Source organism: Mustela nigripes, chromosome 16, assembly GCF_022355385.1.
Source record: "Mustela nigripes isolate SB6536 chromosome 16, MUSNIG.SB6536, whole genome shotgun sequence".
NCBI lineage: Eukaryota > Metazoa > Chordata > Mammalia > Carnivora > Mustelidae > Mustela > Mustela nigripes.
In genome coordinates this window covers 23,857,058-23,870,922 of record NC_081572.1, presented here as the reverse complement: position 1 = coordinate 23,870,922, position 13,865 = coordinate 23,857,058, and the positions used below count along the sequence as shown (strand labels likewise).

The following is a 13,865-nucleotide window of genomic DNA, read 5'->3' as shown; positions in this document are numbered from 1 at the left end:
ACACACACACACACACACACACACACACACACACACACACACACACACACGAGTCTCTGTCTGCCGGCCATCTCGGCGCCTTTCCTCGGCTCTGCCTTTCAGAGGGCGCGCGCGGTCATCCGACGGCGCAGCAGGAAGGGGGCAGGTGAGATTGGCGGGAGCCCCGCCCGAGCGGACAAGCGGCTCCCGCGCCAATCCGCCGCCTGGGCCCTGTCCTCGCCCCCTCACCCCCTCGCTGGCGCCAAGGGGACTGAGGACCCACGAGTACCTTCGCGCCCCCAGCGCCGCTGTCGGCGCCGCTGCCCCAGACCTAGACACTGAGCCCAGAGGCCTCACTGGGCTGGGGGGTGGGGGTGGTGGTGGTGGTGGCGGCAACCCGCAGCGGCTGAGCCCTTGGCCCTGGCGTCCTCACCTGCGTCCTTAGGCTCTGGAGCGCGCAGAACCCCGGGTCCCTGCTGCCTCTGAAGACGCGTGGAAGACGGCGCGGTTCGGAGAGGTAGGTGAGACACTCCCCGCCCAGCCTCTCGCTGCTGGGGGCCGCGACCACGCAGATCAAAGCGGTGGCGTGAAAGACCCCTCTGGGGCCCGGCAGCCTGGCAGTTCCCCTGCAGCGCTTTGAGGACTGGTCGGCCGTGGCCGGCGTGGGCTACCCCGGCCGCCAGTTAACCTTGGGCTCCGGAGCAATCCCAGCTTCCCGGGTGGGGCCCCAGGGCACCCCCCTAAACGCCTTGACCTCCCCGCCCCTGCCCCTCTCGCACTGGACTCTCCCTCTCCAAGCGAAGGTGTGTAAGGGGCAGAGACTCGCTTCGCACCCTTTCCCCGCAGCCCTCGCTCCCCAAAGCCGGGTGCTGAGTCCCCCGGCAGCCTCAGGCCCTCTACACCAGGTCTCCCTGCTTGCAACTCCGGATTCCAAGCGGATGCAGCCAGAGAGACCGGGGCGACTGTCCCCAACAGCCTCGTGGTGGGGGTAGCTTGGAAAAGGACAACGGTTATTCCTTCTCCATAGAAATTAGAAATTGGCCTGGAACTCTGGGTTCAGACGGGAGTACCAGGTCCCCCAGATGCAGAATCAGCTCTTTCTCTAGAAGTCCCCTGGAAGGGATGGAGAATGGTTGGAGAGTTCTCTTGCCTTTGGCTGTTTTTCCGCGGCTGCAAGGGGACCCAGGTTTCCTTGCCATCTGGATTGTACTGGGGCCAGTGTGGCCTCCTGCCTGGGAAAGCTTGAATCCGAATCTGGACTGATGTCTGGCGCCGCCATCTTACTTGAAACTCACACTCACAAAAATGATGCTTGTGCATTTTTTGTAGAGGCGCCTGTTGTTTGTGGTAAGGGGCAGAAGGCAGAGAAAGGACCTCAATCTGTAGACTAATTCAGGGTCCATAAGTGCTGTTGAAAAGCATGTAGAAAGAAGTAAGCATAAAGGGTTATGCAGTATCGTGGGGTCTCTGAGGAATTAGTAAACCTCAGGAATCAGTGGGGAACTCCTGTATCATGGCAGCTGTGCCTCTCCCAGTATTTAAACACCATGTAAAGATTGAGGATTGGTAAAAACATGCAAGAGAGACAGGAAATTATATGCTCCCAATTGTGCTCAATAATAAGGGTTGCTGGTAGGAAATTCACATGTATACCTGTATACTCCCATCTTCCAAATTAGATCAATGCGTGGTCAATTTCACAAATTCCAGATATGCTAAATGTGGAAACATACAGCACAGAACTGTACTTTCCAGTATCTGTATAAACACAATGACCCATAATGGAAAGGAGGTGTTCCCTGACTGAAAGTTCACATTTCTCAGTGTATTTCTCTGAATCTTGGAGGGAGAGAGACTGAGGCTTTTCCTCACCTGATCTTCCCCGCAAATCCCTCTTTGGAGCTGCAGCTTTTCCTTTTCCCTAGAATCTGGAGTGCTTGGCTTTAAATCCGGAGAGGCCTCCTCACCCCCCCCCCCCAGCCCAGAAGGGATGAAACCCCTTTCCACTCCAGACCATATCACCAGATTCCCCCAGGTGGTGAGTTGTCTGTCCTCTGCCGTGGCTTAGAACCACCACCCCAACACGCACATACAGGTATGCACACTGCCCCAGAAGCAATGCAAGGAAAGGCTTTATAAACCCTGGGCAAGGTCCTGTGGGAAAGCTCCAAAGCCTGGAAGGAGAGCCCCTCATTTTTCCACACTACACTTTGGGAGGCTCAGGAGAGTTTTGACTTCTCACCACCTCAGAAACCACTGACCCCATAAGTGAAGCATCTGTTATGCTGGGAACTTAGTCCCCGACCCGTCCTGCCTCCAGCTTCTCCTCCTGGCCTGATTAAAACAAACAGCAGGTTTCAGATGCAGTTGGTTTAGAAAGAGAGGTAGATTCTTTTAACCTGCTGGAATTATTTCCCTCCCTCATTGCTCGTTCTCTGCCTCTTGGGTTTTGTCCTCTCTTTCTCTCCAGACACAGAAAGACGGAAAGTGCAGAACTTTTCTGGGCTTGGAGGGAACGGACGGAGAGGGAAAGGAGGGAATGTGTGACCTATCCAGGCGGCACTGAGAACTGTGATTGGAGGTGCTAAGTCATCAGAGTAGCAACTGCTGTCCAATGCCTAGAGGTTGTTTGATTCCAGGGTCCCTCACACCCCAAGAATCCAATGGCACGTCTTCCTTAAGCGGAACTAAGGATTTGAGACTAATGCAATTTTCAAAAACAGGAAGGAGAAAAAATGCTCTGTTGTTTGAATGGCCTGATGTGGAGGGAATGTGCAGTCTGGGCAGAGGTCTGGGCTTATAGAGAAATGAGTCCTCAGGGCGGAGGGGGGAGTGAGGCAAGGCCTGCCACCAACTGGGGCTCAGTGAGGGCAGGTTTGGCCCTGACCTGGCCAGCAGAGGACCCTGGGCTGTTCACAAGGTGGAGGTGAGATCTGGGGACTGGAGGTCTAGGTCCCTCTCCTGCCTGGCTGCCCCACAGGCCCTAGAGCTCACTCAAAAATCTGGAACAGCTGAAAGGGGGGACAGAAATCCCTGAAAATACCCAGATCTGTAATCTGCTTAAACATCCAGACCCATCTTAACAGAAAATTTTTCTCCTTGGTTGACTTGCAATTTTCCACTCTTCAATTTGGTAATGTGCCCCTGGGGCCAGTTTGAGCTTTCAGATTTGGGGGTTCAGAGCTCAGTCTCTAGGTAGCTAGACTGAAAGGTCTGTGGCCTTCCCCTTCCTTTCCCCATGCTCCCCTTGCTTCCTTCCCCTCCCAGAGCTTCTCAGAAGATGACTAGGGCCTTCTTGGAGAGCCATGAAATCCCACCATTTCAAGGATGTCAGACTCTTGGAATATCAGGTTAAGATATTGGATAGATATCCAATATCTTAACCTGTTAAGATATATGGATAGATCAGAGGAGTCTGTGCCCGGAAAATGTTGAGACCAAATATGGTCTCTCACGTGGGTTTCCCCTCCCCCACCTTGAGCTGATATCGCAGTGCTTACCAGGTTGAGCTCCACCTGCAGAAGCTCCCAGGTTCTCTCCTCTCCCCACCCCTGTCTGTAAAGCAAGGGGCAAAAGCCACCTGGGGCCTGAAAAGTTGCCCAAACCTCAACTCCTTCTTCTTCAGCAAGATGCTGGAGTGGCGACCCTCAGCCAACTTTCCATCCTCGCCCTACCTCCCTTCCTCCCCTTCCTCAGCCCCAGTTATAGGAAGAACAGCCTTTGTCTTGCAGAAATAATGAAGGCCAGAGCTTCCCCATCCCTATCCCATCGCCCATGGGATTGGGGCCCCCGCTCTGTGTTGCCCCCTTCTCAGCCCTTTGCTTTTGAAGAACCCTCAGCAGCTGTTCAAGGCTGAATCTTGGCTGGAGTGGAAGTGAGGTCTTAGTCCAAAATAACCTGGCTATTAACTAATCATAATGAGAAAAACAACCATGAACTCCTGAGCCTTCACTGAGCCTTCACTATCCAACCTTTTTTTTTTTTTTTTTTAACCCCCCTTTAACTATGGCCAAGGCCCCCGCGCCTCGGCCCTGACCTGCCAGGAGTAATCAGATTGCCCAAAACTCTTTTATGGCGAGAAAAGTCAATACCCAGAGACTTCATCCTTTAAAACAATAAAAAGGGAGAGGAGCCACATTTCTATTCGTTAAGCCCCTTACCTCTTTCTCAGCCCGTGCGCTCCTTGGTCCCGGGGGCCTCCTGGGCTCGGAGGTGAAGCTCCTCGCAGCAACCTTTCCCCCCCGCCGCTCCTCCTGCGGTCTGAGCTGTCCCTGCCTTGCGACTCCTGCAGCAGCCGCCGGGAGAAACTGCGTCACTGCCCTCTGCCGTGGGACCAGGTCTCCTGGGGATCGGGACGGTCGCCCCTCCGCGCAAGGGGTTTGAGACTGATGCGCCCCTCTGTCCCCCAACTCCAGACACGCTTGGAACTGCGCGGAACGTCCCCAAGTCCTATGCAGGGTTCCCTCGCTCCCGGGCCAGCGCAGCCGTCCCCGACGGCATACGCGCTCCGCAGCGCTCCGTGGGGGATCACGTCTCGACGGGGCGCGGAGCCAAAGTCCCAGCTCTGGCTGAGCTACTGCCTCCCCGCTGCGGGCAGGAGGACCGGGAGGTCGCCGGGCCGGAAGGCGGCGGGCCGTAGTAGCCGCAGAGACTCCGCGCGCCCCCAGCCGCCGCCGCCACCCGCCCGCCCAGCTGCAGGCGGGCGCGGCAGGGGTGGAATCAGGAAGCCTGGCGGGGCCTGGCTCGGAGCCCCTGGGCCCCCTGAGGCGGGAACCTGGAGGAGGGATTCGAAAGGAGGCTTTCAAATCCTCCCAGGCGTCCGGAAGCGGCAATAAAGGGGGCGAAAGGAGGTCGCAGTTCCGCGGGTGCCCCCTCGCCAAGGGCTGGTAGACTCACGGCCTCTGCCGTCTTCCGGAGGAGAGGATGGGCTGGGGGGCTCCGTCCAGCCCCGGGCGGCGCGGGGAGCGGCTGTGAACGCTGACCCAGCGCCTCGGCCCAAGCGGGATCTCGGCGCGCGGAGACCTGCAGAGGCTGGGGCGGGGCGGGGCGGGGCGCCCTTTCCCAGGGAGCCTCATGCGGCGGTTCTGCTCCGGGGGCGAGTGGGTCCTATGCTCTGCTACTCCGCGCGCGAAAACATTAGCTTCCCTCCGGCCTCTGGCGCCTGCACCACTTGCCCCCATTTCCCGGCCCTGGATTTCCCCTCCTGGATGAGCCCTTCCTCCCCACAATGAACAAACGATCTAGCGGTACCCCGCCAGGTCCACCTCTAGCCTCCCGAACCGACTAATTAATTGGAGAGCCTTAAGGAGACCGAGGAGTCATAAATGGGCAGTTTGGAACGAGGGGGCGCTGACGAAGTCATTAACCTCCCGGTAGAGAAGCGGAAAGGAGACGCGCCTGGCTGCCTCCGCGGCCCCTGTGGACCCTTCTCCGCACGCGGGTTTTGCCTGCCCCATCTGCCCCCGCGCTCCGGCTCCCAGCTCCCCTCTGACGGTTTCGGTTCCCTCTTTGTCATTCTCTCTGGTTGCTTTCAAGGGCCCCGTTCTTTGTGTCTGCTTCTGTCTACCTGTTCAGCTATCTCTCGCTCCCCTTTCAGCGCCCAACCCGAGGCCAAGAGAACTTTAAGGTCATGAAGAGCGGCCTGGCTGGCGGTCTAGGCTCCCGGGGTCACAGACAGGGCCCCTCAGCCTTGGCTGGGACTGGGGGAGCTAGAGATGCGGGGAGGTATCCACAGCACGTCCCCCCCAGGAGCAAGGGCCTTCCCGAGGGGAAAACGGATGCTGAAACTTTCAGCTCCTTTTCGGTATGGACCAACTCGGATCAAGGCCACAAATGGCTGGAGAAGATCCAAGCCCCAGTCGAGAAAAGCTCCATAGCATTTAGAATAGAGACCCAGAGACTCTGCTCACTCCTCCTCTGTGGGGGGCAAGGGTGCAAGGAGGTCAGGTCGGGCTTGTGGGCCATCTGTCTCAGTCCTAGGGTCCTCAGCACCTGTCAGCAGGTGCCCGTTGTTCGTTGTTCCCGGGCAGGCCAGGTAACACTATACTCCTGACCTTGTGATACACTTACAATTGTTCATCCTCTCTTTTAATTTTTCCCATCAGGTACCCAAATCTATTTCACTGTCTCCCTCTGCATCTCATTTGAGGTATTTGTATGTATATGGTGGATGAAAGGTTCTTAACATTTTGGGGTTCACACAATGATGCTTTAAAATCTGATGAAAACTTTTGGTTCCTTCCTGGGGCAGGGGGAGGGGGGAGTACTTATATAGTGCCCACCAAATCCCACAATTTCAGAGGATTAGTATCCTTGGACCTCAGGTTAAGAACTCCTATTTGGATTGATCAAAGAAGTAGGTGTCTGGAAAATGCTGAGACCAAATATGGTTAGTTAATATAGGTCTTTGCTTTTATTTTCTCCCATAGCTGATATCTTGGTGTTTACCAGGTAGACCTTCATCATTAAAAACATATATGTAGCAATGTTCCTCTCCCAGCCACTACCCTAGGGTCTAGGTTCCCAGTGGTGGTGGTGGGGGGGGGGTGTCATTCTTTCTTTTCTTTCCCTGACGGGGGATCCAGAAAGTGGGAAGAGCTTTGCTGGGGAAAACTGACCATGGAGTGGTCCAGGGTGGGACCAGATGCTGGAAGGAAGTGAGACTTGGGCAGCCACCCAGGAAATTAAAAAAAAAAAAAAGTACTGAAACTCCTGGGAAGGGAAGGCTATCTGGTGACAGTCCCCCACATGATGCTGTTTGTGAGCCAAACAAATAGGGATCAGGCAGGGAAATGTTCTTTTGTGTCCCTTGTTAATCTACTTAATTCCATTTCCTCAGAGACCCCAGCTACTCATGGAGCTGAGAGCTTAGCGGTGGGGGTACTGAACTCGGGGTTAAGAGGGGGCAAACTTGCTCCCGAACATTTCTGTAAGTTTCTTAGTAGGAGCCAAACATATCAGGTAGCCCCTGACAAGACTGGGAGACTTTCTCATCTCACCCAGCACATGTGTTGTTGTGGTTTCTTTAAACTCTTTGTCCACAGCCTAGTATCAGCTTTCTGGCCTCCTCCCCACTCCTGTGACTTGACCAAGATCACCCGGAAAAAAAGTCAGATTTCATTGGGGTCTGGGAAGTGAACAGACTTCCTTCTTCTAGGACTATGTTCAGTCAGATTAAGGGACCAGCTAATTATCTGGCTTACTGCAACCCTCCCAACACACACACACACACACACCCAACCCCTCCTGCTTGGTCCTCAGTCATTTACACATTTCAAGCAAATGTGACTTGGGGAAAGAAAGACCCCAACCCATTGCTAGTTGCCTCTCTCTGGGCTGATACAAACACCACCTACCACAGTTGTAGGCTCTAACGGGAAGCCAAGGGCTGGCTAATAGTATTCAAACCCCTGCCTGCAAATAAAAAGAAAAAATAAACAATTTTCTGCTTGGGACAACTTAAACTGAAGAATTCAGGCTGTGAACACCTGACCTAAATACTTCTAATCAGAGCAGAAGAAATATATGCCCATTTGTTCCCTACTTTACTAATTAAAAAAAAAAAAAAGCTAATTGGTGTTCTTGGGACTTCCGACTGAGGGTCAGGAGCCTCTAGCCATCTCTCCACCCTTTCTCAATTCCCTGTGTCCCCCACCCCCTCCCAGAAGGCCATCTCCACCATGGAGTTGGCCTCTTTCAGACAGACAATGGGAGGGGGCTGCCCTCAGACCATCTGGCCCCTCCTCTGCACCAGAACTTTGGCCCTGGAAAGGCAGTGCTGTCATTGGCCAGAAGTTCTTGCCCAGCAGGGTCTTCCCCCTTCCCGGATCCCTGGACTAGTTTCTGGGGGCAGAGACCTCTTACTGGCTGCAAGTCAGCACTGCTAACTGGTGGAGTGCAGCTCCTGCTGGAGCCCCAGAGCTTAGCCCAGTGCCGGGCACAGAGTAGGCACTCAGATGTTTCTGGAATGTGAAATGAGAGTTCCCACCAGGCAAAGGTCTAATGATTTGTTTGGGGGAGTCTCTGAGGCTGATGCATGGAGAACTTGAGGGCATCCTGACGCCCAGGAGATAAGCAAGCCCTCGTTTTATTCCGAATTATTTCTCAGATGTTCTGCTTTAATTCCAGCTTTCTGGGCACCCTATTTCTTTTGTATCCATTCTCTAAGGCAGGATCCTGCTCACTCCAGCAAAGGGGAAAGGCTCATTGAGAAGCTGCATGAGAATATGCCACCACTCCCCAGACTTTCCCCCACCAGATCCAGATATTTCAGGCTAAAGGGAGTTTGAACCTGAAATGAGCCAGATAATTGCCCCAATTCTCTGTTTCTTATTGAAGAGGTAGTTACAGGCCAAGGGGTTCAAGGGGCCTCACTTTTATGGACATTGCTCTAAGTCAAAAGAATACATTATACATATACAGGCTGAGAACGTACCCTCCAACCTAGACTAGGTCTCTGAGAACAAAGCAGGCTTCCTCCTCCCCCCCTTTCCCTCCTCTCCCTCCCCCCCTTCCTTGTTATTAATAGTTATTATTTACTAAATGCTCCCTGTTCACCGGGCATTGCGCTAAATCCTAGACACATTGTACATTAATTAATCCTTACAACAACCCTAAGAGTTAAGACGCCGAGATTTTGCAGCTGCAAAAACCGAGTTACTTTTCCCAGCATAAAACCTGTGTGTGCGTGTGCGTGTGTGTGTGCTAATGTTGATGGGATAACCGCAGATCTGAACGTTCGAGTGGTATGACTCCGATGGAAATGAAGAAAATTGACAATGAGAAGATCTTAAAGTTTTTGAAATATGGAATGTCTTAATAGAAAGCGGATAGTTTCTCCTGCCCTAAAGTGAACAAAGAAGTGATGCAATTAACTGGCTAATTCCCAGCCCCAAATGCTTTCCCTTGAAATGGGCAGATAATGAGGCCGACAGTATGTTCGCAGTTGAATTCGCCTGATGTTGCTCCATTTCTCCCCCTAACTTTGACGAATCGATTGGGCCATCACACTGAGACGCACAGACGCCTCCCCGACGCTAACCTACTCGCGCGCGCCCGCGCGCGCACACACACACACAAGACTGCTGACACACGCAGACCCGAATTTATCCTGCCTCTAGAGCCTTTTACGATTCAGCCTCGGGAATGAAAATAGGGTTTGGCGCGGAGTAATGTGCCCGAGGCCGGCTAGGGCGCAGCTGCTCCAGATGTGCTCTCGGTAATTAGGCGTCCACGAGAGCCCCTGCCCCGCGGGAAAGGCGCGTCTCGAGGGGCCGTGGACTTGGACCAGCGCTGCGCCCCTAGCCTTTCGCGCGGTGGGCGTGTGCCCTTTGCTGCCCCGCCCCCCCCCCACCGGCCGCCCCCCCAGCCCCTCTTCTTCCCTTCCCTTCTCGCAGGGGACCTGTCTCCTAAGAGTAACTTTGGAGAGATGTCTCCAAGAAGGCCCCGCAGTATAAAATGGCGTCTCTGCCTTGTCAGAAGAAGAGGGACCCCGGTTTCTCCTACACCGTGCTCCTCAGGTTTGGGGCATCTCTGAGCTTAGACTCAGGGATGAGATCCCGAACTAGGCTTCTTTTTCCCATCTGTAATATGGCTTCCTTTTCCTGTAATTCGACAGGCCATTTGAACCAAGGAGAGTGACCCAACTGTCTGCGCTAAAGGCCTTTCTCCTTTGGGTTTAGAGGGCAGTCGTGTATCCGACACCTTCTCTTAGTCATCAGGGCCTCTGACAAAGTGTTCAAACCTCACAATATCCCAGTCCAGTAGGGTCGTTTTTCATCCGTGCCTTTGAGGGTCTAAGGCATTTGCCCTCCATGCCTCCATCGGGCACGTCTAGGGAGGTTATAAACATGGAGGGGCCCAGATCCTGGAAGGGAGGGGGCCACACTTGTCGGCTCCCAATCCTAGCTGAGATGCTTTTATATCCGCGTCCACTTCCCTTATGTGCTCCCCCAAATCTTAAATCCAGAACCCCCCAAACTTCCAAAATAGACAACACCCTAAGGCTGCTTTTCTGGGAAGGGGTTTTGCTTCGGAGAATGACGTTTTTGCTGGGGTCGTCATCACGTAAGAACATTCCATTTGGAGTACCGCGCATGTCTGTCCTCTAGCCCTACCTCACCATTTTAATAGTTGCTGTGATCTTGGGCTAACCACTTCTTCAGCCCCCAGCGTCTCCGTTTGCAAGTTGGGGGGAGGGGTTAAGGATTCTGGCGCTGCCCTTGAGCAGGCTCCTGGGGAGATCAAAGGAGATTGGGCTGTGGAAGGCTCCCTAGAGTCGGGAATGAGTGTAGGGGGTGGGGAGCGGATGGAGCCGCGATTAGCTGCCGATTCCTTTCCCAGCCCTCACTGGTTTCACCGTGTTTCTCTTACTTGGCAGAGGGCGCCAAATGCGACGCGCCTGCGGCCAGCTCCAAGCCAAGCCCAGTGCGTCTGCAGGAACCGGCCCCTTCGCCGCGGGACCCAGAGCAGCGCGAGGACGCAACGCCAGGGCGCCGCCTAGAGGAAGGCCGCGGCCTCAGCCTCACCCGCCAGCCGCCGCAGACCTGCTTCCCCAGTGGGAGCCAGAAATCAGGAGACAAAATAATCCAGGCAGGGTCTCAGGGATGCGGCTTCTGGTACCTCTGACTACTCCGAAACCCACCCCTCCAACGTGATGAACCGTAGGAAGAGAGACGGAAGAAGAAGGCCCGGAAATACTTATTCTCCTTGTGACTCTAAATGGAAGAGGGTCTGGATTTCGGTTTCTTTGAGGATCCCGAGTTCTGCGTCTGTGTCTATACCTGCTTCCTCTCACCATCCAATGCCCAGTCCCTTCCAATCAAGCTAGACCTCTAGCTTTATCTTCGAGGGGGCCCAAGAGTAGGGAAAAGTTGCCCCTAAGTCATACAGCGTGTTCGTCTACATTTTCAGTTTTCTGAATAATTTGGAGATCGAGGAGCTTTGGGGAGAGTATTCAGAAAACACCTGAGGGTGAAAAGCAACAGTGCCTACATGGCCTTTACTCACTGAGTGACCATCAGCTCAGGAGTCTGAATGGCATCTGGGAGCGTACCTCTTGCACTAGTGGCCCTGTTGGTGGGTGTTTGTGTTGGATATGGAAAGTTGACTCCTTTGGGGCCGGGCAGCCATGGAATGAGAAGGCAGGCCGGCATCTATGGGAAGGCATTTGAGGTCTCCGTTCAGCCCCATATAGAGAATTTTATTTTTTTAAACCACAATCCATGGCCTGGGTTCTGGGAATGGGGGTAGGGGGTGGCTACAAAGCCCTTGAAAAGTGTATGCAAAATCTGTGTGTGCACAGATCCATCTGTGGCCTCTTCAGATCTCCCAGCGTCTAAGACTCTAAAATGGTTTAATCCCCTTTCCTCGGTCTAGGGAGTAATAGGACCCAGGTCAGCAATGGGCAGGGAACTAGCACATGGGCCTGCCCCCACTGCAGGCTTCTAGAGTGGGGCAGGTTGTGGGTAATAAACAGTCTGGAGGGGTGTGGAAACTGCTAGCCCCTCAGTCCAGCCCTCCACCCACCACTAACAGCTCCCAGAGGCAAATCCTCATAGGAGGGGTGACTGCCAGTAGCTGCCATTACAGTATTTTTAATAAAAATCTAGCATGAAAAAGAGTGAAATGAGGGAGTTCCGGCACATAATAAGGAGGGAGCTGGAGATGCCTCTTCATGCAAATCCTGGAATATGAATATAGGGATGGAAGCAAGCTGCTTCCGGACCTCCAGCTGTTAATAAGCTCCCCCCTTCCTCCTTCTGGGTGCAAGGAAGGAGCCAGAGGGCACTGCTCCCATCGGCCCTGGCTGTGGCAGAGTGAGATTGCTTTTCAAAAAAATCTGTGAACCACAGACCGTAGTATTTTCCCCGCCCATTCCATTTTTTTATAACTTTATTTTAAAATTTGTCTTTCTTTTTTAAAAAGTTACCCTTTGCCCAATGTGGGGCTCAAACTCACCACCCTGAGCTCAAGAGCGACAGGCTGTATGGACTGAGCCAACCAGGTACCCCCATTTAAAATATCACTTTAAAAAAGAGGTCCCCAGCATTGCCCTGGGGACTTTTCTTCAAAGAAGGTTGGGCGGGCCTGGAACTGGCGGGTGACACAGGGCCGCACCTGTGTGTGTCTGTGAGAAGGAGGGGTGGTCAGTGTGCCCGACCCCCACCTGGGCCCCCGCAGCTGGGGCTCAGTGGGGCGCCCCAACTCTGGCTGAACTGTTCATCTTAACCCTCCAGCGCCTCTTGGACCTGAATCCTTGGTAATTTTTGTTTGGTGAATAACTGTGAGGCACGATCAAAATTCCTTTGCTCTCCCGCCCAGAAGTGCACCTAACTGCCCCCCCCCCCAGCAGACAAAGTGAGCAGGAAATCAACACACTTCACTCTCTGTTGCGAAAAAGGGATTTTCCTTGGTGTTGATTCACAACGGCCTGATGGCGATTCCAAATCCGGATTCCACAAAGTTTGGTAAAACAAAAACAAAAAACCAAAACAACTACAGAGACAGAACCACAGCAACAACAACAAACGGTCCGGGGCAGAAGAGAACTTTGGAGAGGGCAGTGGAGGTGCAGGTGGTGGTTGTTTCTGTTTGACTTGGAGGCTTTGAAGGAGCCGGACAGCAGCCGGTGGCAGAGCCCGGCAGAAGCCAATCTGGACGCTTCTCAGCGCTGGCCGTCACCTCCACTCCGGCCCGGGACCGGCCTCTCGGTTTCTCCCCTGGGAGCCCTTGCCGGGCTCAGCCCCTTCAGGCCTTTTGAGCCTTTTTCCCCTTCAAGCAAGTACCTGGCTATAGGGGTGGGGCCCGGCCAAGGTCGGGCGGCTAGAGAGGAAAAAAGAAAAAACAGGGGGGAAAAAAAAAAGGAAGAAGAAGAAAAGAAAAAAAAAAAAAAAAACCCCGCTTTCAGCGGAAAGATGCGAAACCCGAGGCCACAGGGCGTGGTGGGCAGAGCCCGGGCCGCAGCGAGGAAGGACGGGGCGTCTAACTCCGCCGCAGCGAAGAGCCCGGGGGAGCCGAGCGGAGGCTGCGCGCGGGGCTCGGTGCTCGGTGGGCCCGGGCGGTGGCTTCCAGTCCTGGCCGCCGCGCGGGCGACTCGTGCGACAGAAGAGGCCCTGGCGGCGGGCGCGGCCGAGGCAAAGTCCCGGGGGCCGGCGGCCGAGGCTGCTTCTCTCCACGCGGACGCAGTCCGCTCTGGGGCGAAAGAAAAGGGGCCGAGGCGGCTGCTTCTGCGGCTCGTAAATTTGTTTCCCCTTTCTTTTAACCCGCCCCCGGCCGTCTTTCTTTTCAGGACGTGAGGGGATGTAAACCATTTGAAGTTCATCAACACGGTGAAGTTTTATTGTATTTCCGGTCCCCAAGATTTATACCCGGGAGGGGGAGCGGGCGGCCAGGCAGACTCCCTCGCTCCCTCGGACTTCCCCGCCGGACACGTGGCCACTCGGACCCTCGCCTCCGGGGCCGGGGCGGGAGGGAGCCGGGTCCCGGACGGGGACAGGCCGCTGGCTCCGTACCTTCCGCACCTTCCGACGGCCGCTCCCGCCCGGCACCGCCGCAGCCGCCGCCGCCACCCAGGTGAGTCCGCCTCCGCCGCCTGGGCTGTGGGGCGTGTGCGTGAGCACCTGCGACGCTGTGGGTGTCTGGAGGGGGAGAGGTGGCTGGAGGGGGACATCGGTGGGGGCGGGGAGCGAAGGGCCCAGGCTGAATGAAGGCCAGGAAAGGAAGATGCAAACTTGTTCTCTGCGTCCCAGTCGGAGTCCTCAGCCTCTCAGGTTCGTTTATGAATTCGGAATGGACAGTCTTACCTGGGGCAGCTCAGCCTCTGCGGAGCCAGGGGGCACCCCCAGGATGTTTCTGGCAGGGTGACTTCGCAGCGACTCTTCAGGTCA

The 13,865-nt window shown here is 54.9% G+C and overlaps 1 protein-coding gene across 1 annotated transcript in view; it reads right to left on the bottom strand.

Annotated features, from left to right (window-relative positions):
• Positions 1-13,648, bottom strand: part of LOC132003218 (uncharacterized) — a 60,374-nt gene extending 46,726 nt beyond the window's left edge. Inside the window, exons 1-5 of the mRNA XM_059378559.1 lie at positions 13,500-13,648; positions 12,966-13,170; positions 10,351-10,476; positions 4,876-5,035; positions 4,140-4,264 (exon numbers count right to left, since the gene is read on the bottom strand). Of these exons, the coding sequence (XP_059234542.1) occupies positions 4,140-4,264; positions 4,876-5,035; positions 10,351-10,476; positions 12,966-13,170; positions 13,500-13,648 (765 nt within the window). The remainder of the gene's footprint in view (positions 1-4,139; positions 4,265-4,875; positions 5,036-10,350; positions 10,477-12,965; positions 13,171-13,499) is intronic.
• Positions 13,649-13,865: the final 217 nt, after the last annotated feature.